The sequence below is a fragment of the Rhyacophila brunnea genome, unplaced genomic scaffold (genome assembly GCF_057557595.1).
Source record: "Rhyacophila brunnea isolate RB1 unplaced genomic scaffold, BYU_Rbru_1.0 scaffold_19, whole genome shotgun sequence".
Classification (NCBI taxonomy): domain Eukaryota; kingdom Metazoa; phylum Arthropoda; class Insecta; order Trichoptera; family Rhyacophilidae; genus Rhyacophila; species Rhyacophila brunnea.
In genome coordinates, this window is record NW_028232848.1 from 2,518,146 (window position 1) to 2,543,120 (window position 24,975).

The following is a 24,975-nucleotide window of genomic DNA, read 5'->3' on the forward strand; positions in this document are numbered from 1 at the left end:
GGGAGAACAAACAACGGATGCCTTCGAGAGTCATAGCACCAAACGGGTGCTATTTTTTTTAAATTTAGGTTATTATTAAATGGTAGAATGAGGTCAGCAAGTTAGGCTTATAGTTTAAAAATGAACAAAACTATGAACAGTATCAAAAATTACACCCACGGTGGCCGCGCGGCTTAAGCGTTGGACTAACACGCCGTGGGTCTCAGGTTCGAATCATGGGTCTGGCAAGTACACATATTGTTTTTCAATTTGTGTGTGAGTCAGGGTGTGGACCTAATAGGTTGAGCAAGTGGCTGACATCCATTTCTCGTAAAAAACAAAATCTGTTAATACAAACCTCTACTCTGTGGAGGCCCATAAATGATCGTGTTAGGATCGGACATGGTCGGATATGTTTTTTTTATTAGATTTTGTCGCCACGTAAACATATCAGGTTATTAGAAACATAGGCTTCATAATATGTACAACATTAGGATCGGACAGGGTAAAAAAAAAAAAAAAACAATCAAAAATAGCGGCGCCAAATTAAAATACCAACAAAAGTTTTGTTTTTAAAAGCGAACCGATTAAACATGTTATGACATGACCCCTAAATATTAATTTTAGAACAATGGGTCAAAGAGAAGTGGAACCAGTTTAAGATAAGAAAAACTAGAAATGAGATCACAATGAAAGCTTTCCTCAAAATGAGATGCTTCCTTAGCAACCGAGACCAGGTATGAGACTGCATATCGTTCATTTTTATGTTCTGTCAATCCTTTTCTATGGTATGGAGTATGGACGTTAAGCCAGAAAATGTCACGGAAAGTTGAAGCTTTCGGGATGTGGCTGTATACACACATCCACAAAATTCTTGTGATAATTTTATTAATGTTGGCGTTCTCAATCGAATGGGAAACGACTGAGAAATTCTGCATATAATTAAAACCAGAAAACCACAGTAACTCGGTCACACTAAGAGAGGACAAAAATACAGCATTTCCAATTTTGTCGTCTTATGAAACATCAACAGATTTGTATAAATACAGATTTTTTGAACGGTTCCGGGTAGCATATGATAAAACAAAGATTGTCCTAATGTTGGCCAGCTTCCGTTACGATACGTACAATAAGGAAAAGGTTTTATTTCCTCACACTGGTTAAATTTCTCATCCTTTCATTCTTTCCTTATGATAATGATAATAAAATGAATTTTCCAACTAGTTTTCTTCTGGATATGCTATCAAACCTTGTCCACCCGAAGAGTGATTGCCCTTTTAAAGCATTTATTTTTACTTCTTCGTGGGTTCATTTACAATCCGTATATACTGGCAAATATTAATTTTCGTGTTCCCACCAATATCACTGGTAACTCGACGATTTTCATGATACCCCATCGCAGGACGAATGGTTTCATGATGCTGTGTATCGTGCGATTAACTTATTTGATGGCACCATAAAGGTGATTATATCATGAAGAACTATATCATGTTTGTGGACGTGTTAAAGATGTTAAATTTATAATTGTATTTATAATTTTACTTTAATATCTACATAAGCACATACTTACTTTATTTTCTACTTTCTTGTTATATTGGTTGCTATTTGTAATTAAGTCATTTTTTATAATTTGTATTTATTATGTATTATGGCGCATTGACCAATCGCTGTAATGTCATAATACTCTTTTCTAAATAAATAAATTCAAAGTTCAAGGACGTCACACTTAACATTTGAGAAACTCCTCTGAATGATGTTAGTAATTAGTAATAACCTTGCTTTAAATAGCAAACCTGGTAAATTTTACATGACTGAATTTGAAATACTGTTATTTAAACTTAAATATATTATTAAAAAATAAGGGCACTCACTTAGACAGTGAATGATGAGAGTTCAAATCGCACTGGATTCAATATGTTTTCTAGTAAGTAAGTAATTTTTCAAAAATATGTATTTTCAATGATAAGAAACTAACTTACTTTCATATTGTGTATATCATTCAGTATCGAAAAATCATAATTTAAAAAATCTTCTTTGAACTTCTACGCTTGCTACGATCATCCGTAGACCTTCTACGCCACGCATCGTGGGATGACGAGTCCACTTTGGGTCACGTTGTACGACAATAACTGAACCTTTTACATATAATAAGTAATTGAGCTGGTCGTAAATGATTGTGTATACTTAACTATTTATGATTCATAAAACTAGATAGTGTTTTAAACGTTAAAAAATATACTACATAATACCTATAATCAAAAGCATGAGTTTTATACGACGATTTGAATATTATAGTCATTTGACAAGTCAACAACATATAATATTTTTTTATTTGTTCTTTATCAAGTATTTATTGGTGCTAAACAAGGAAATGTCAAGTAGGGTATATACTTACACCTACATATTACATTCACACGTGATAATTACACAAAGCTATAAGAGTGTTTACTAATTTCTCTTTTATAAAATGTATGAACATAATTCCACATCATCACTCCTTAAAACGACTTCAGCAGAAGTTAAAACAATTTAGGATGGCAGTTCACTGGAATAAACATGCTGTCCCGCTTTAAAAGTTTTTCGCGGAATTACCAATAAGAATTTAATATACATTATAATACGTATCTAATATCTACATTGGTCAGTATAGTGTAACATTTTACAAGCATTCAAGATCCACCAAAAGCAAGCCGTGACATCAAAATGTAAGCTGCGATGGTAGTGCTAGTTATTGCTCATACTTCGAATGCAATATGGTAAACTGTTTCTAGAAAATTATGGTTGTTGCATATTGAAATAAATGGTAATAATTTGAACGAAATATGCAATCCATGTTTATTTATTGCCGACAGATCACCGCATTACATTCGAAGATAATCAATAACTAGCACTACCATTGTTATTCGCAATTCAGTGCCGCGGCCTGAATAAAGTCGGCCTTGGAGTGATCCCAGGTATACTTTACAGATAAATAATTATTGGAAAATCGTCATGAATTATTGCAAATAGTTATTTGACAACGGTAGGGTGTAGGCGTTTTTCCCTCTACCCACACCTCACCACTCCACTGCTGCTATATTATTCGTTATGAATGTTGCAAGTGTTTTAAAAACTTTTGAGATAATCGAGATAAACTCTACCAAATTAAACAGACAGAAAAAAAATATAACTATATTTTAGGCTTAGGTATCAAATCGCTTATAAAAAGACAAATATTTCTAAATTACAAATAAGTACCTACTTTATTTTTATTTATTAGATGTATTAATGTAGACTGACTACTTAAATTTGTATTATTTGCTCTCGTAGTCCAGTAAATAAGGCACTGGCTTTTCATCCGGGGGCTTCGGGTTCAATCCCGATAATGTCACAATATGTTTATATAAGCCCAGGTATTTGATTGTTTCACTTCTACCACTCCATTACTAGTTCACTACACTATTAGCATTTGGCCTCGTGGCCTGTTGTAGTATTAAAAAGAATATAATTATATATTAAGTATGTAACAGATTTCAATTAAAATTATTTTTCACTTGTTCTGTAAATGCTGCATATTATTTTCTAATATATTTTTATTTTCTCTTTTCAGATTATTTCGTCGCACACTTTCATCGTTCGGCAATTGCTTCTTTTTATGAAAGAAAAATTAACTACCTACCTAATGTATCTATTTAAAACGTCAAACATGAAATTCTGTACATTCGTACATATATCGAAATACAACCTAGACGAGACTATCAAGATCTCAAGTTAAAAGGGTCGTAACTCTAGTTGTACCAGTTTTAAACAAATTCTGTGTTATAATATTTACTAATAAAAATTAAATATAAATCACTATTCGATTTAAAAGGTTATATCTCAGTAACTCTTCAATAATACAGTGAATGAACTGAATAGTTATACAATATAATAATAATAAAATTATGTGTTGATATAAAAGCTAACCTTCAAATTTTAAAAAGTTCATAACTCTTGTTGTAGCAGTTTTGATTAAATTAAGTGAAACACATCGAGTTAACTACCATATTATTTGCTAATATAACCGAAATTATTTGATTTAAAAATATATATCGAAATAACTCTTATAATAATGTGAATGAACTAAAAAATTATACAATATTATGAAATGATGTATTGATAAAAATTAAGCTAATGAGTGATTAAATCAGTGAAAACAATTAGATAATATTTATTTATCAAAAATTGCTGATATATACTATCTGTAAAGCTTAAAATGGAAGGCAGATTCAGTATTACTAAAGTAGGTGCGCCAGATATGACTGACAAATCCACAAACGGAGCTCTTAGCACAAGTGTGATAACGATTCCTTTGAGGGCCGATGGAATTGGCCCCTCATCGATCGCTGATGGCGCCGGACGCAAGAGATCCCTGGCGCAGATGACCAGGGAAGCCTTGCCGAGGCTAGACAATTACAGGAATTCGAAACGGGCCTTAAAAAGGCCCAGTCTGGGGGAACTGCATGGAGAAATACGGGAAAAGGTATGTAACTTAATATCTGATTATAATAGCTAAAACATTCGTGCATTATTTTTTACCGCTAGAACCATTGAATTATTGGTAAATGTGAAGCAAAGGTGGACATGAGATTTTACAACTTTCTTTTTAGACCAAACCAAACCTAGCCTAATCTAACCTACCCCAACCTAATATTACCTCATATAATCTTAGTTTGTGATAATGGTGTATCAAAATGTATGAAAATTTCAAATTTTCTATTAACGATTATTGGATCAAAAAGCCGATGCGCCGACAGAAAAAGGAATTCATTATAATTGTCTACATGGAATAAACGGCTTTCGTAAAAAAAATATATATAAAAGCTCGTGTCCTTTTCTGCGGCACAATTGCCGAATTGTTGATTATGGCTAGACACAATATAATACCGTGTCCATGGACCCCACAAAGGGGGGGCTGATAGGGCTCTAGCCTGAGGGCCCGGGCTCAGAAGGGGCCCGAGAGTCGACTAGATAAGCGAGATAAACACACATCACAAATTCTCTCTAATAGTAAAAAAAGTTTTCTTCAATACTGTTATATAAAATTGTGTGGTTGTACAATATAATTTTTAATTGTGTATAGATACTCGACAACTCCATAATGCAAATGGATGTATTAAAATATTAAAAAAACACTATAATATACACATTAATTTTACTGCGTACACCATTTGGAAAACGCTACTGTAGATAGTCACAGTGTCTTTATCCTTAGCGACAGGTAGGTGGACCCGCCAAAGATCCTAGCCTGGGGGCCCGCTTCAGGATGTGGGGGCCATGACCGTGTCACTAATAAAGTACAATAATTGATTTGAAATATTGGTTTTAGGGTCGTCCATATATTGTAGTCAATCCTTTAAGGGGATGGAGTAGGTATTGTGACGTATAGAGTAGAGAGGGTTGCAGAATATGTGACGGCATAAAACCAACAAAAAAAAAATATTTTACTGACAAATCATTTTAAAAGAATATAATTTTAAAGTTAAATAATGTGTCGTTATTTAAACAGAAAATAAACGATAATAATATAACACAGAACGAAATAAAAAAGCAGATAAATTAATAAAAAATCTTATTATGGCAATAATAAAAATAATTTCCATTGATAAGTACTATTTTCACTTTTTGGACCATCAAAATTGAAGCTTTTTAATGTTATTGCAGTTTTAAAACAATCGTCGGGGTGCAATCATCTTCTGTATGATGTTTTTTTAAGTTCACAAAACTGGAAAATACTTTTTTGCAAAGACAGATTGTTGCAAATTGTTGCAACATTTTTGTTGCTTCTTCGTGTGCAATTTTGAAAGCTTTTGCAGGTTTTATTATGCTACAAAATATGGATATGTGTTGATCTGTAACAACGGTAAACTGAATGCAACAATCGATGACATTTTGGTACAGCGATTGTTGCATTCAGTTTACCGATTATAGATTATTAAAACCCATTGTTATTTATTACTTATATTATTGACAATTATTTTCATTGGTTAACTCCATAAATTCCCAATACGTTGTATATGCCTAGTGGTAGGGTTTTTAACAAACACGTCAACTATTTGTTTATTCATAATTTGTTTGTTATATTTTTTATTTTAGTCGTGATCTTTCACTAGGTAGGTAACAAAGTTTTTGCCTATTTTATTGTATTGATTAATTATGTAAGATAAAATAAACTGTATTTGTTGGCAGTGTGTATTTACCATTGGTGAATGCACATAGTCCCTGAAACTCAGGTCGCTAAAAACGTCTCAAATGAAATAGTACAAAACTTAAATCCATTAGAATTTAAATTCAAATTCAATCAAGTAATATTGGTGGATAATATTAATATTAAAAAATACATATGTTTGTTCAAAGCCTTCGTCATCCCAAAGATTTTTATTTTTACCCCCAGTTTCCGACCCTTCCCGGTTTTCTGAAAAAATATTTCAATATCATTATTTAATTACTACTATATTATAGCATTGATATTGTTTTCCATTCTTTACAACGTTTTTATTAGCTCTTATTTTTGTTTGTCCGGTGGTTGTTTATACAGTACAAATCTTTCAATCGATTTTTAACTAACTTCCCGACTAGCTAGACATTTGAAATTTTTAGAATATACCAGAACACGGTGCCAATGCATTTTTTTAATACTTTTAGCCATCTTTAAGTAGAATTGAATTCATTTTCAGTTAATTCTGTTTTGTATGAAAAGTTATTTCGGAAGAAATCCATAATCCAATCCACTATTATTGGTTGCTAAGTGAGTGGTCCTAGCAACTAAATTATTAATATATACGTGCGTTACTATGGAAATCAAAATGACATTTCAGTATTCTATATTTGTTTGTTTTTTTATTTACTTCATATCAAGTACAAGTTTGAGCATATTGAGCATAATAATTCAACAGAAAATATAAAAACGTTGTATATAAAAAGTTTTTTTTATCTTTTAATTATTTAAAGTGAGTTTATGTATATTTTTTTGAATTTTATAAATATACGTTCAACGAGCAAACAATTATCTTATCACAGAACCATTTTATTTCTTGATTATCTTCGTCGATCTTCTTGATTTATTTTTTATTATATTATTTATCTTGATGATTAGTGTTTATTTTTTTTAATTTTGTTTTTTATGGCCATGTAATTTTGCTATGGCACATAACAGCAATGGCGTCTTTTTAGTTTTAAGCAATTTCACTTGTCATACCACTATCAAGATTATCTTAATTAAGTCAGGTATGACAATGACGTAATAACCGAATTACCGATATATTATTTAAAAACAAATTTGTGTTGGCCAATTGCAACAAAATCTATAGATCTGAATACACGACATATAAATTTTCCACAGAATAGCTTCATACACACACACGGCTTTTTATGCGGACATTTTGCCACTCATCTACGACGGGATTCGTTCATATGTTCACCCTCCACTCCTAAACAACTCTCTTCTTGGTCGTACACTCATGGCTGAGGATCGTGACCACTGTTTAATTTTGCCATCCTTTGAGCGACCAAGACTTTCCATCCTTCTCGATCTTCCGCTTCTCTCAGGGCAGAATGAATGGTGCTCCAAGTCAGCTCTTTCACTTGGTCGCTCCAGCGCGCAGACGCTCTTCCTCTGCTTCGCCTTCCCTGGAGGCCACACAAAACCACCAGTCTCTCCAGGTTGTCCGGTCTGCGCCGACAATATGTCGAAACAACTGCAGAATGCGTCTCAGAGATACTGTGGAGAGCCGTTCCTTTATCTGCAGTCTCTGGATGGTTGACTGGTTCGTCCAGTGTTCTGTCCAAGAAATACAAAGCTTTCGGCACCATCACTACATTTCAAAGGCATCAATTGCCTTCAGGGTCCATGACTCGACTCCGTATAAAAATATAGAGAACACTTAAGTTTGCACAAGCCTAATTTTTGTGGCAATCGAAATTTCCCGATCCTTCCATATAGTTGTAAGACGTGTCATCACATTTTATGCAATCTATGAGCGCCTAAAGAACAATGAACATAAAACAATGGCAGCCATTGCGTGTGTCAGAAAATCGTATTGCCAACTGAACGATATTAATATTTGTGGAGTATACCAACTTAACCATACTTCATGCATTTGCTAAATAATATTTTTTTACATTTTGTGGACATTACAAATTATAAGTTTAAGACGTTCACAACATGACATGAAACATTGTTATAAAAAAGAAAGAGAAAGAAAAGTAACAAAGTGGATAAAAATGAAAATATAAAAAGAGAACATAATATAAACATACAAACGCACTGAAAATACAATTATACATCTATAGTAGTTCAAATAAGTACACCGAATTTGCTAAGGAGACCGTATTTTAAGAATTTATAAAATAGCGTCCACCTTAACTCACCCTCACGCAAGTGGAATATATCAATACTCGAAGCAATTTAGTTGAACATAGATATCACCCTCCCAATTATTGGCATTACCGGTGGCAGGTTGGATCTGCACCTTGGAAGAATAAACAACTGATGCTCCCTATTTCTAAGATATCAGGGACATACAGGTCAACACTGCCCAGAATGGCAGAGGCATATAAATAATAACGTAAAAAATTCCTTCTATTTATAGTCGAAATTCTTTGTGTAGAATCGATATTTTATTACCTACTTGAATCGAATCGATATTTTTGTCGAACATCCCTATTGTAAGCGGTTTATTAAATTGTCTTCATACTTTGCAAATATACGTAACTACCACAAATTGTTGGTCTCACTTCAAAGCGGATTAATCAGATTAATTAGTAGATGTTGTTTAGTCCCCCCGGGGGATCAAGTATCACACCGCGAAAGTGACGATTAGCAAATTAGTCCGGCGATCGATTTTGTCTGAGGCCGTTCTTATTTTTCGTACAACACGTCATTTTTTCGCGAAAACAATAAAAAGGGGACAGTAAACTCGTTTATGCGAACAATTTTGATGGTGTATTAGCGCAGTGCTTCTAAACCTTTTTCTCGTCACGGCACACTATTCATGTTATAAAATTTTCGACACACCCAAGAACACGAAAATTAAACAAAATAAATTACCATATTCGATACTAAGCAGAGCATAATAGACCTCCACTAAGTGAAGTTTCCAATCATGTGGTTATATAATTATCAGAAGTGTTTTCAAATTATGTATGTATATATAACATATAACCCACGATGGCCACGCGGCTTAAGCGTCGACCTATAGCGTCGTGGGTAGAGTTGGGTATTTCCCGAGAAAATCTCAATCTCGATATTCTGGATTTCCAGAAAAGAATTCTCGAGAATTCTCAAAATATATCGAGAAATTTAAAAAAAAAAAAACCTGTAAAAATCCTAAAATCAGTGTAAAAACAGACAAATTCCAAAAAAATATGATTTGAAAAATATAATATAATATGACAAACAAAATAGAAGTAGGAAAACAAAAATAATTCAAAACAGTATTTATTAAAATAGAATTTCAAAAAACACAGACTGTCAATCACGTACATTTTTGAGACACAAAATTCCCTGATGTTCCAAAATTGCGCTCATTTTGAGTTGACGTTGGCTTAATTATTATGTTAAATGCCCCGACCAGTCTTTGAACGTTTTGTGTTTTCTGTACACTTTGTTTAGTGTCCCCTTTTTTCATATATAACATCGTTTTTTTTTCAATTAATATTCGATTTCCCGAAATGTTAAAAATTTCAATTCTCCAGATTCGGGATGGAAAATCTCGAAAATTTCTCGAGAATTACCGTCGGGAAATTCCCGAAACCCAACTCTAGTCGTGGGTACCGGGTTCGAATCCTGGGTCTGACAAGTACACCTGTTCTTTTTCAATTTGTGTATGAGTATAGACCTAATAGGTTGAGCAAGTGGCTGACATCCATTTCTCGTAAAAACAAAAATCTTTTGATACAAACCTCCACCCTGTGGAGGCCGATATGATCATATTAGGATCAGACATGGTTACAGAGATGTATATTAAAAAAAAATGTTACATTCCTAAATCTTGTGAATTATTCGTTGAATAATTAACATTGATGAATGTAACATTCTTAAATTTTGTTAATTATTTGAATAAAAATTGTAATTGAATAAAAAAATATGTTTTTAAAAATTAAAACCATATAAGGTTCATCTAGCAGAAAAAGGTTTCTTCAATATTTTTTCTTGTAGTGGATACCTGCTAGGTAATTGTTATAATCAGTTTATATTACAAATTTAAAAAAAAATCTTATCTAAATTGAGCAGATATTTTAAATAATATACCGCCATTAAAACTACTTACACAGTTAATTGACAGATATTCATTTGTTTGGAGAAAACTTATATATATATCGTTACTTGACAGAACTGTTTTTACAAAATAATTTCTTATGACACACTTCCCAATCACTCACGGCAAACTGGTTGAGAAGCTCTGGATTAGTTACCTCATATAAGACCAAGCATTATGTGCACCCCAGCCTAATAAAAAACTCATAAACCTTTGAGTATGTCTATCAAAGAGTTTGGACTATATCACTATAACTACAGAGAGTTTTATGAACTTTTTCTATTACAACACTATTTTCAACGTTTTTTTATTGTAGTTGAATTGGTAACTATATCAAAATTAATATTCTGAACGTTGGCGCATTATAAAATGGCAGCAATAAAACCGCCATCTTTGGTCGCATCTTGACGTTTCGTCATTATTAACGTACGACATACCTACGCAATTTTAATGGACATTCACAATAATGATACTTCAATTTATCTGGTATATCTATGCACAATAGTTAACGCGGTTTATTCTCCCACAAGCACTTACTATTAGCTACGTTAATATTTTTTTTTATTATAATGTGCATTATCTTAGTTCATTAGTTTATTCATTAGTTTGGAAAATTCACGTCTTTTTATTATATCAATGTCATCATAAACAACCGGACAAAAATAATATGATATAACAGGCACATGAATAAACAAAACAGTGACAAAACAGAATACTAATAGACAGATGACCAATGTCTGAACAAAAAAGAACCACAAGTGCGAGTGAGAAAGCATTCGGCACGCTCCTCTCCGCAATATTCGCGTTAGAGTTAATATAATATAATAAGCATGACTGAAATAAATATTTTTTCTACACGTCACCGGTAAATATTGATTTGGATGACTACAGGCATTTAAAAACTACAAGCACATATTGCTAAAATTTATAGTTTTTCTATTAAATATAAAGTTAGTGGTAATTATTTTTAGTTAATTTAGTAGAAAATACGGTTAACTATGCTGTGATTAAATTTGCTAGCCGTACTGAGAAGCAACATGATGGTATAACGTTTCATACTTAAGTTAATAATAATAAAATTGATGTTCTACTATGCGTTATACGCAAGAAATACGGCTTCATTTTGGCGAATAATACCCACTCTCTTTATATTATTACTCTAGAATACATATTCAAATAGATAGATTTCCGTTTCTTATCGCCACATTATTATTAAAAATATATACAACATAATATCATAGAGATACGACAATTTCAATATTAAATGTAATATTTTTCCTCTGCTCTGAATAATTGTCATAGTTCTGTTTATCGTTGTTCTGTTTTGCCACCGTTCTGTTTTTTCATGTTCTATTATATCTCCTTCTGTTTATTCATGGAACCATAAACTATATAGGTATGTTTAATATTGAGCCTTTTGGGTATTTATCACTATTAACTGTCCACGTGGTATTTTTTACTTTCCTGTTTTGGATATAAATTGTGTCAGGTGAGAATCGATTATTATATTGAAAATAAAGTAATTTTTAACAGTATTAACTGCAAAATGTTATTTCATAAAATATGTTGTTTATATAACGAAATTAGCTATCGATCCTTCATTATACTCTCCTCGCATACACGTTAATGTTAAAACTCAGTCCGTTGGGATATAAACGTGATCCATTTATTCATAACCATGCCATTACGTATTCACATTAGAGGTGTGGAGTAAATACACGTATGGAGAATAATCAAACACTGACATCACAAAATTACGTATATTATATGAGCCGTTTCTATCAAAAATATAACTAAGAATTATACTATTTTTCTTAATATTATATTTCAGTGTTTCTCAATCATTTTCTATTTCATGGCGCTTTCATGGCGCCCTGAGAGTACCTATTAAGATTATTTCACGACACTCTAAAATCTTGTCCATTGTAATATACTACGAAAATACTAAAAAAAATCTCGAAACGAAAAAAATCATTTTTTGACTGCAGGGTAGATAATATAACACAAAGTTTCAATATATCGCAAAGTATGCTCTTCTTCTTAGTGCATATCCAGTCCAAAGTAGGACACCACACGCAGGTTTCAAAATCCCTGTAATTTGCCAGGTCATATTACAATAAGTTAGTTGTAACAATTACAATTAACTTATTGTAATTGTTACAATAAGTCCTAATACATCGATACAAAACTACCCTCGATAGCTGCCGATAGCTGTCTTCTGTATAGAATAGATGCTCTGGTGTTCCAAGATAGCAATTTAGATTTCAAATGTTAATGGATTCCAAAATAACAATGTTGTATAATATTCTGATGTGATACCCATTACTAGAAAAAGATCGCGACTTTTAATTGAATATTCACAATTTTTACCTTGTCACCGTTAAAAGTAGACTATATAACCATGTTATTTATCTAAAATATCCACCTACCTATTATTAGCGTGTATATTCTAAAGAAAAAAATATATTTTCAAAACCAATCTTTCGCGCACAGCATTTTTGATTGGCGCCAACATTTCAATCGTCGAAAATTTGATTATTCCGAATAAACGCTAACAAAATAAAAGCTATTTAAATTCGTTTCAAGAACGTACCTACATTGTATAAATTGTGCTAATCAACCATAGCTAATAAATAATATCAACGCGAATACAAAACCGACCTACGTCATTGTCTTTGAAAATTCTTTGCGTATTTTGGAACAACGATAAATTTAATGTGTAAGAGCAGATGTCAACACTCTCGTTAATTATTTGTTTAATTTTTTGTGTTATTGATTTTACAAGCACTCAAATGTATGTGCTCCAGAGAAAGTTTATTGGCACTATGCAGATACATTTAGTCAAACGATATACCAGTCATCAGTCGGGATATCAATTGCTGGATAAAACCCCACCAGAGCTATTCAAAAACGGGGTATATTTATATTCGTACAATTAAATAGACAGTTTTCACAAAGTGCCGACAACCTTCAAAAAGATGAAATTCACATAAAAAATGGATGGTTTCGCCACTGATCGACAACTGTCAAAAGGTAGATTTATAACTATGGAAAGAAATAATTCCCACATGTCAATATACTTACTATTGTAACACTCAAAATGTATAGACAAAAATATATTTTGCTCTTCTTTACGGTTAAATTAGATAATTAAAAGAATATTATTTAACATGAGTATATTATTCAATGGTAATATATTGAGATATAATATTATTAAATCATTCAAAAATAAATGATCAATTTGATGAAAGATTATAATTATTATATAGATAGAGCATAAATGGTATTTTGTATGTCTTCAAAAATATATTATCTATCCATATTCTATTTTATTGATTTGGGGCTATTAATACAATAATTTCTACACTAGAGTATATGCTTCATAACTTTGCACTCCGGCTCCAAGATGAAAATGATGTAATATATTCCAAAAATACTTTTTTTATATATTACCTATTTATTTAATTATTACTACATTTATTAATACAAGCAGTGACGTCCCTAGACAAAATGCCGCCACATTTTTTTATACAGTACTTTTTATATCCTTTCATGACTCGAATATCTAAGAAGTGTGTAGAATGGATACATTACTAACAAGATATAGGTATACTACTAAATCCAATATAAAATCATCTCTGCTTCAATAGACAATATTGTTAGTCTACGGTTTCAGATAGGTACATTTAAAAATACACCTGACAACTTCCATAACTCGCGAGTGACTGTGAATAACGTGACCTCCAAAGACAACGGAAGTAAACTAAACATCGCGAACCTGACAAAAAAATAAAGTCCTGTTGAAGATTTTATAGTACATACCTAATTAATATATTTTGTTTTCAACTAGTGAGCTGATTTTTTTAATGGAAAGATATTTCCGTTATTACTAAGTTTAGGTAGCTTTCTATATATACCTAATGATTCTCATCTATTTGCCACCCTTTGAGTAACTGCCGCCCCCACGGGACGTCACTGAATACAAGTGAATATCATTTGATCTAATTTTATGCGAGATAATCAGGCAGCGTGGCGTATTAGTATAGTAAAAAGTGTAAAAAAGGTGCAAAGTTATAAAACGTACAGGTACTCTAATTATTATACTTTATTTGACAGATATGAAACATAACATGACCATAGATAGACTAAGGATTATTTTGCTTGGTGAAATATTGTTTCGTTTTGTGAATTTCCTCCTTTTTCTATATGACTAGTTGTCAAAACTAGGGAATCCAATCCCGAGCCAAAATTCTGATCCCGGGATTTCGGGATTACAATTTGACAATCCCGGGATCCCGGGACTGGTCCCGGGATTGGCATTTTTTTCCATTGTTAATGTGAAATTTTTATATTTACAAATAACATTGATAAAATCGGTCAATAATAAATCTAGTATAATTTATACTATTTAAGACATTTATTATTAATATTGTATACGTTCAATCTTGGAAATACACTAGTTTAACGGAGTAAATAATATTGTAATATAAATAATAATGTGAATTTAATATGAGATTGCTGTTTCTGATAGTAAAGACATAATGAATGGATTAGCGAGATTTAAAATAGTAAAGCAAATAATCATGGCGTACTTATGGCCTTTCCGCATCATAAATCTAATTAGTCAGCCAAATATGAAACTGCCGTAAAACGTATGATACCATGGTAGAATTACTTTGTTAAAAATTCGAAGCATTGTTTTTTTCCAATCTTTCTCATTTTTAATAATTCATGTGAAAAAATAAAATGAATCGGCAACCTACACATGGGTATAAATCAAACTTCATTCAAACTCAGTTTATTTCTAATGTAGTTATTTTTTATTAAAAGTATTTTTTCTGTTTTATTTTCGCTTTTATTTTATTTTCCATAAAAATTGATAAAAAAATCAATCCCGAAATCCCGGGATTATGTTTATCAATCCCGGGATTCATAGGTATTGAAAATAGCTCGGGATCCCGAGATTCGGGATCCCGGGATTGGAATCCCTAGTCAAAACTAAGTTTACTTGTATTTTTTAAACGAGATACGTTACTTTTGTTTGGTATTATTTAGTTTATGTGAAAACTATTTTCTAAATGTTTGAATATTTTTTGTTGATGTGAATTTTGACGAACGCGATGTGCGATTAATTCCCACCCGTTAAAGACCTACCATTTATATGGTGTTATCAACCACTGGAGTGCGTTGACACTATTTTTTTTTTAAATGGCACATTTCTTGACTGAAGAGTCAGATTTCACAAAGAAGAAGAGAATATGTACACAGAGTATCTACCTACCGAACTTCTTTCATTTGATTTCAACTCTGCGAAACTTTAAAGTTATATTTCTTGAAACTCCAATAGCACAAGTTTTATGTATAAACCTTACTCTGAAAATTTAATTTAAACTATGGTTCATATTATCTTTCTTGTTTGGACTCAATCAACAAGTTATATCTAGGTACACTATAAATCGAATATCTCAGAAAGTTTGATAATATTATATAACACCTATTACACTTTCTCTTACATATTATAATAATTATTTGTCTTGATTTATCTGTAACGCATGATAGAAAACAAATGTAAATAAATAAGTTCATTTATATCGGGTTGTGGCAAAAAACAAATGATAAGATAGTGTCATAATAGTTTGACAGATACTTACAGTGCAGTACTAGTATATCCAGTATATAGAGAAGGTATTAAACGACATTATAATAATTAATTTGAGAGAGATTGACGAAAAGGTATAAATAAGTATGATGTCAGACAGGAAGCACGGTTTTATATCAATTTCTAGGGTTTGGGTCGAAATCCCGAAGGCCGGAATCCCGAAGGCCCAAATCCCGAATGGCCGGAATCCCGAAGGCCGAAATCCCAAAAAAAAAAAAAAAAAAAAAACAGTAATAATTGCGTAATTCAAGATAAATGTTAAGATTGCGCAAATTTTTACAGGAGAGACAAAAACCCATTTGTTCTACAAAAAAATGGTTTTTTGTCTCTCTTGTAAAATTTGCGCAATTCAGAATAAGTGATTAGATTGCGCAATTATTGCTGTTTGTATTTTTTTTTATTTTTCGGGATTTCGGCCTTTGGGATTCCGGCCATTCGGGATTTCGGCCATTCGGGATTTTAGCATTCGGGATTTCGGCCTTCGGGATTTAGGCTTTCAGGAATTCGGCCATTCGGGATTTCGGCGATTCGGGATTTCAGCATTCGGGATTTCGGCCATCGGGATTTCGTCCGGCACCCCAATTTCTATAAGAATACGCTTGATTCAAATATTGAAAAAAATATTTCAGGAGTGGATAAATCGAAGTGAAAGTATTAAAAATCAACAAAGTGGCGTTTATATAAGAAATTACCAATGTACAAATTGTGTACCAATACGTACACAACTAATCAAAAAATGGAAACATTATAGATGATGAAGAATCATCAACTAAGCATCACCACTTGACAAATGACTGAGTTTGACCCAAATCCAAGAATTTTGACAGGTGATACTGCCACCAGATATTTTCTAGTGATAATAATATAAGTATATCCGACCATGTCCGATCCAAATAAGATCATATTACAGATTTTGTTTTTACGAGAAATGGATGTCAGCCACTTGCTCAACCTATTAAGACGATACATCAGTGAAACGGCAAATAATTTTCAACTATAGGCGCGATGAAATTTTGGACTCGCTGGCGTTCGGAGAGCGAACGTCGAGGTGTCAATATGTCAATTTGTTTCGTGATGGCGACGGGGGTATTAATTCTTAAATCGTGTAAAGATGACTAAAACGTTTTCCATTTACTTGAAAAAGTAAACATGTGGATATGCACGGCCGCTTTCTATGACACTTTAAACGTGTCTGAAAGAAGTGATTTTAAGTGCTCATTCCGTCCCGAGACGGAGCCGCACGGGACTGATGCTGCAACCATGCACCGTAGTGCTGAAAGAAGAAAGTTAAGAAAGAAAATGTTTGTTTTTGGACTGGCTCTGCTGTCCGCTGACGTTAAGCGCTTTGTGTACCCGCATACTGAGTGTCAAGAATTGAAATGGATGAGTCTACAGAAGAGTCGGGACTATCCCGCTCCCCATACGACACTGCAAATTTCTCAAATGCCGCAAAGTTGGCCTCGGTTGCTACCAGATCTCCATGACCAATTGGGCCCGTGTGAGGACGGACCCTGGCAAACAGCTCCGCTCGTTCGAATTCCATAAGCGGGCAATTCCAGAGGATGTGTTCAGCATCTTGGTGGTCATGCCCGCAGGTACAACCCGGCCCATCTACTATCAAGCCAAACTCGTGGAGTCTGGCGGCGAAATTGCCATGGCCGGTGAGGAACTGGCTAATCCAGTGCAAAGGTTGGAGTCTTCTAGTTTGGTGCCTGCAGAATACGTCTGGAAAAAAACGGTAAGTGTGCCGCCCCTTGGGGGAGGCGGTCCACCTCGCCTGCCATGCCGCAAATGCGGTCTTGTACACAATGTCACTTACAGTCTTCCTGTAAGGAACGTCCTCGGATCTCTGCGGTGGTGTCAGATGGACACCGGCGAGTATTGTGCTGATCCCCCTCAAGAGGAGGGTGATCGATCCTCTGACTTGGACGTGCAGATCGAGGGGTAGCACCCCCGCGAGTACGGCAAGCGCGTCAGTAGAAGTTATGCGGTAGGCTTTGGTAAGCGAGATCAGCGCAAGTCGCTGCCCGCTTAGTAGTGCGCGTCTCACGAGAGTTAAGGAGTTTACTCGGGAATGCCAAATGCTGGAGGCGTAACCGGCAATTCCCATGAAAATTGCGCTGTATGCAACCTTAAGGGCTCTAGGCTTAAGTCCCCAATTGCTGCCCGCCATTCGGGCCATTCTCTGATAGGCCGAATTGGCCTTAGAGACGGCCGTCTTGGCGTGGTGAACGAAAGACAGCTTGTCATCAATAATTACTCCCAGATACGTAACCCTTTCGGAGAAACGCACTGAGGTCTGGCCAAAACGAACCGTGGGCGGCCGTCGAGTTATGTTGACAATTAATAGAACAATAAACAGAACATCAAATGGACGCATGTTGGATTTATATGACAAATTATATTTCGTTCGGCATGCGTCATTTGCACCCGTGACCCGCAATCTGCGCATCGCCTAGCCACGATCTTTTTAGACCATGCCTCAACTGAGATATAGCCTTAAGTCCATACTCTGACTCATACACAAAACAATATGTGTACTTGTCAGACTCAGGATTCGACCCTGAGACCCACGACGCTATATATTATATATTTTCCAATGTTGATACCACTTAATGAAATCAGTATATTATTTTTATGTGCGAATAAAGTATTTTGCTTTCATCGAATTTTATCAGCGAGTTAATAATTTTATTGTTACTGAAGGAGTTATGAAATGTTGTTTTCTATGCCAAGATACACCGGTTCGTTGAACAAATGAACATAGTACTATAATATATTATGAATCATTAATAAAATCAATGACCGAGAAGACATAAATTGATCAATCAGGGGAAACTACACGCGCGGGGCAATAACCAATATTATTTGATCATAATCGGTGACGGTAAACAATAATTACGGACGCTTATTTAAACTACAATAATTAATTAACTGGCCAGTTTGTCGAGTCTCGCTTCCTACTTTCTTGTTGACAAATCACCTGTTAAATTATAGTGGTCGTGTAAAAGGTTGTTTACACTTTCAACCTGTATAATTTAATAAATAAATTATATAATTAACTATTTCTTTTATTCAACGAATAATTCACAAGATTTAAGAATGTACCATTCTAATGGTTTCTAATGATTTATTCATTGAATAAAAGAAATAGTTAATTATAAATTATTAGCAAGTTCAAGTAAGTTACATCATAAAAAATATTGGAGAAATCCATGACGTCGGTTTGTAATTGAAGTAATGGGTATCTACTTTGATTTAATAAACAAAAACCGATTGCCAAAGTAGCTTGATTTGGAAGAACGCTGATGAGTGGGTATTAAAAAAAGGCCAATAGTTAAAATTTGTCGCACTTAGTACGTCACCTTGTAGCATAGAGGTAATGCACGGACGGGGCGTAAACGCAGGAGATGCAGGGTTCGATTCCCTGCCGGGTGGCTTACTTTTTTCAAAAAGATTTTTTCTGTTGGTTATAATATTCAAAATTATGTATATTCAATAAATCATATGATTGAACATACAAAATTATGAAAACACTTCCGAGAAAATATATTATAACCAATAGAAAATATATTTTTGAAAAAGTAAGAAAGGAATCGAACCTGCATCTCTCGGGTATCACGCCCACGCACATAATATGACACTGTGCTAAAGGAGTCAAACTTAATTGCGACAAGTTTTAACTAATGGCTTTCAATACTCACTGAAGGGCTTTACAAATCCTACTATAAAATTATGTATGTTAAATAATTAGAATGTTACATTCTTAAATCTTGTGAATTAGTCGTTGAATAAAAAAATGTTTAATTAAAAATTATTAGCAAGTTCAAGTAAGTTACAACAAAAAATCTTGGAGTGATCCGTGATGTCGGTTAGTAATTTAATTAATACCTGCTTTGATTTAAAATACAAAAGCCGATCGCCAATAGTAGCTCAATTTTGGTAGGGGTGTCTTACTTTTTTGTGAGTGTTTTTCTATTGATTATAATCAGAAGTGTTTTAAAAATGATGTATGTTCAATAATTAAAATATTACATTCTTAAATCTTGTGAATTATTCGTTGAATAAAAAAAATAGTTACCTAATTAAAAAATATATTATTGTTTTGACACTTCCACTCTCTAAAGTCTAAATGGCAGTATTGAAGGATACATATTCGACGGAGGTAAAGTAGAATGTAGATTTAGAGGTGCGCATAAAGTTGTATCAAGTTCTACGATGATTCATTCAATATTGATTTTGTGTGGAACAGTTTCATTTTTCACTCGCTGCGGCCAACATATTCGCATAATTCTTCTATGGTACCTAGATACCGAAGCCCAAAGGCCTCTATTCTTCTCGTGATTACTCTGGATCCAAATTCCACGTCCATACCGACGGAGACATGGAGTACCAACCAAATTGGTTATCGATGTCTACTATTTGTGACGATTTCACCGTTTATAACCCTCATTTTAACCATTTCTAGATAAAATAATATATTTATAGACCTTTTTATGGGTCTACACCTGGGGTTCTTAACCGCGTGCCCGCGAGCGCGCATGCGCCCGCGGAGCCATTTTCGTGCGCCACCGGCAAAGTATTAAATAATGAAAAAAAATATTTTTTTATTTTTTAATAAAATTATTTATTGAAATCGCCTACCTATACCTAGAAATACCCATATTTTTGAAATTTGAGACAAAAAAAATCATTTCAAAAGGTTAAACATTCGAACAATTAGATAACCATCATTGGCTGTTTTTGACAGATATTAATTTGTGATAAATTAAACAATTTAAATCTTGAACTTCAGGGAAAAAATAAAGAAAAAGCAGAAATGATTAGTTCTATAAAAGCCTTCAAAGCTAAAATACAGTATTAGATAAATATTTTTTCGAAAATTTCTCTTGTACCTTTTCCAAGGATGGAAAAAGTGATTGGTGAAAATATTTTTGACATAAAATTTATTAATAACTTTTAAAAGACGCTTTTAGAGCAATTTGAAAATAGATTCCAGCAATTTTCCATTATCGAACCGATGGCTACATTATTTTAGTGATATTAGATAAAAGTGTCTAAAACCAGCATTTCAAAAAAATATGTACTTAGTAATTATTCAAATTGTTTCGCATTTTAGAACCAATAAAATTAGTCATACAATTAATGAACGTAAGAAATGTAGTACTTAATGATTTTGTATGTAAAATTATTTATATGATAGAAGGTACAAAATACTAATCTCACTTTATTATGAGAAGTTTTAAGCTGTTTGCGGTGTCAAAAAACGCTAGATTTAACACCATAATATGCCAGCTCATCTATTCTATACACAACTTTCGGCCGCTAAAACAGCTATCTAGGGTAGGAAAGTATCAAAATATTAGCACGTATTGTAACAATTACAACTAACGTATTGTAATTGTTACAATCATGGCCCTCACATCCTGAAGCGGGCCCCCAGGCTAGGATCTTTGGCGGGGCCCCCTATCTATCGTTAAAGATAAAGGCACTGTGCGTTTTCCAAATGGTGTACGCGGTAAAATTAATGTTTGTATTTAGTGTTTTTTTTGTATCTTTTAATATATTTAAATTGTGGAGTTGCCGAGTATCGAAATATAATTAAAAATTGTATTGTACAAGCACATACATTTAAATAATAACATTATCGAGGGAAAATAGCACCGCAGGCGACTTTTTTTACTATGAGAACAAATTTGTGATGTGTGTTTATCTCACTTATCTGGTCGAGTCACCATGCCGGGCCCCTCCTGAGTCTGGGCCCCCAGGCTAGAGCACTGTCAACCCCCTTCCTTGTGGGGGCCATGGTTACAATAAGTGGTATGTTTTAACAGCACCTCTTTTGGCTATGATAAATTTCAGAGCGAGATAGTCAGTTTTGACTGTTTAGACAGCTAACTTAGTGTAATTGTTACAATAAGTGTTAATATTTCGATACTTTCCTACCATAGTTGGCTGCCGTAGAGGGCCGAAAGCAGTCTTGTACATAGAATAGATGCGCTGATAGGGTAAAACAATAATCTAGTCTAGTCTAGCTTATTGTCTTACCCTATCTTTAACACTTTTTCAAATTATTCTTATACTAGCTGACCCGGCGAACTTCGCACCGCCTCAGAATCAATAATCTTGTGTTAACTTATTAGCTGAATTAAATGAATACTCAACATGAATAAGTTCTATAAATGTGCAAAAATCAAATCAAAATGAAAAGTATTTTAATTACATTGAACTGTACACACTGTACTGTACACCCACGATGACCACGTGGATTAAGCGCCGGTCTATAGTGTCGAGGGTCTCAGGTTCGAATCCTGGGTCTGGCAAGTTCACATATTGTTTTTAAATTTGTGCATGAGTCAGAGTATGGTCCTAATAGGTTAAGCAAGTGGCTGACATCTATTTCTCGTGGATGGATGGTACATCAAAGCATAATGACTACCGAGCCAACCTTCAGTTGTAAATTGTGTGGTGGCAAACCAAGCAGATCCAATGGATTTAAAAATTCAGTTGGATAGTTGGTTGCTTCGTCTTCGTTTGTTACACAGTCGATAGATTTAAAGGAATGCAGTGGACCAACGATTCGATTTTGAATTGTAAAGTTTAAGTAATCCACATCTTTGTTCTTTGCCGCAAGAATGCTCGTTCACTCAACCAATTGTGATTTTGGGTGTTGGAATTGATGTTCGGGAACACTTTGTTGATGAGTTCGTCCTTAGTTGAGATGAAATTGCAAAAATTCAGCGGAAACGAAATCAATGGCATAAAGAATGTCTTCCCAGTTCCACCGAGCGCGTCGAGGAAAAATAAGCCACCATTTCCATCATCAATTGCCTTCATTAACGTATCGTACACTTCTTTCTGTTGGTGGTTTAACAGTGGCACATTCGTTCGAACTGATTGGTTCAATGCATCTCGATCATATTCACGTTCACGTTCCAATTCTCGATTGAAAGCGTCATTCATTCCACGATGTAGCGTTGGCATTCCTAACTTGACTAACAAACTACCGCACATGAGGTAACACATGTATTCGATCAGAAGCAAAGCCTGGTTATGTATCTCCTCATTCACCTCGAAATTGGGATTTCCTGAACTGACACGAATTCGATGTAAAATGTCTTCTAACATGTCATCCTTGTACTCGATGCAAAAATAATTGCTTCAGCGATTGTCACATCCCAATGAGTATCGTTTTCAAGCAAATTGAGCTGTTGACATGAAGCACGAAATGTTGGGCACACTACACAATTGATAGTTAGTCGTTTCGACTATCATTCTTTCTTTTGTTTGTTTGTTTCTTGTTTATTGTTTCTGTCATGTATCAGAGATGGCGTTGTATATGGATTTAATTTTTTTGTGATTTTCTTACTTTTTCAACGCGCGAGGTTCATCCTTCAAATTCATCGATATCAGTCAAAAGCCGTTCCATACAAAATATATGAGAAAATGAATTTTCTTCATAATTCATTTTTTCTGTGATTTATCCAATGTTTTAATAGTTATTCTGCTATTCGGGGTGGAGACAAATCCAACAAATTAAAGATCATAAAAATCGGTCCAGCTGTTCTTGAGTTATAAATGGTGTAACTAACCCGACTTTGTTTTATATATATATAGATTGACATTGCACATGCAACAGTAATGTTAATAGAACCATATGTATGAGTAAGTTTACAATAATATTGACTCGTATTTTTAGAGAAATTGCAACACTTTGAAATCTGTTTTTGTCATGATAGTAATTTTTATCGACACTTTAATATTATATTATTATCCCAAGGTATTATAATTATATGATATTCTTATTTTAATTGCTTCGCAGCCTCAGAGCATTAATATTAAAGAGAGATGGTATTGTGCGGCCTTGTAAAACCGTTTTATTTGCGTATTACCCACGGTGGATCAATCTTATTATAATTATTAACTTTCCTATGAAAAGTTCAAATTTTAATTTCACTATTAAAAACAGAACACAATTTATATAATATATCACTGCCTTAACTTGACCTGTTTTAATGAAATTTTTGTGACTGATTTTCCTTGGTCAAATTATCTATATCCACTTTAAAATCTGATGTGTAAATTCAAAATGATGCATGCATATTTTTATGTTAATCAATCATGCGATATGAAAATTTATCATTTCTAAAACTTGTGGCAAAAAAATGATTCTTCGCCAATATAACATTTTCCTACTAAAATAGGTAGGTACTTTCTTTAAAACATCATTGTGTTGCAATTCCAAAATTTCCATCTCTTATTGGTTTGGTCAGGCGCGCACATAAAGGGGGTAGTTTTGGGTCCGAACCCCCACCCAAAAACACAAACTATTTAGGTAAATGGAAGATTACTTCTTATTCTTCATCAGGACCTCATGAGCCGGATAATTTGACTGTATAACCTTCTGAGTGGGTTGGTCCCACTCCTTTCGGCATTGTACAATACGCATGTCCTGTGACCTCCTTAAAACCCGTGGTACTCATAAATTGGTGCAACCAGCTGGGTTCTCCAATTCTTGCTTTAATATTTTGTCACGACGAGTCTAAAAGACAAAACAGCGCGGACGACACAAATGGACACTAACGATCATTGTGCTACGCGCATTCGATAACCGTTTTTGGGATGCAGCAGTTCACAATAACTCGTAAGTGACCATCCTAAGTTACAACTGCAGACCATGTGTCTGTCGCTATTATCATAACGCGGAGTGTCTAAGTATGAGGAATGTACCCGGAAAAGTACATTAGTTCATAGTTGAAGCGACGAGACGTTTTAAGTAGAAGGTTGGGTAAATATGGAAGTCAGTGACACTTGTTATATTTTTTAAGCCCCGGCGGCTACGACTGCCTTCAATCAATACCCGATTAATTATTATGGATATTTTTTCGAAATGGACGAAATGGATAAGAGTCTTATTTGGATATGAATTTGATCTCAATGTTATTTATACGTCCATCGGTTTCCGATACAATAGCTTACGATGAACTGTGATACAACTATTACTGTTGTTGGAAATAAAAATTAATTAGAACTTAATAGAACTATTTTGTATTCTAGATT

General features: G+C 33.7%; 1 protein-coding gene across 1 annotated transcript in view; it reads left to right on the forward strand.

Annotated features, from left to right (window-relative positions):
- The first annotated feature begins 4,255 nt into the window (after positions 1 to 4,255).
- The window catches only part of NKCC (sodium potassium chloride cotransporter), a 52,183-nt gene continuing 31,463 nt past the window's right edge, over positions 4,256 to 24,975 (forward strand). Inside the window, exon 1 of the mRNA XM_085946252.1 lies at positions 4,256 to 4,480. Coding sequence (XP_085802378.1) covers positions 4,256 to 4,480 — 225 coding nt within the window. The remainder of the gene's footprint in view (positions 4,481 to 24,975) is intronic.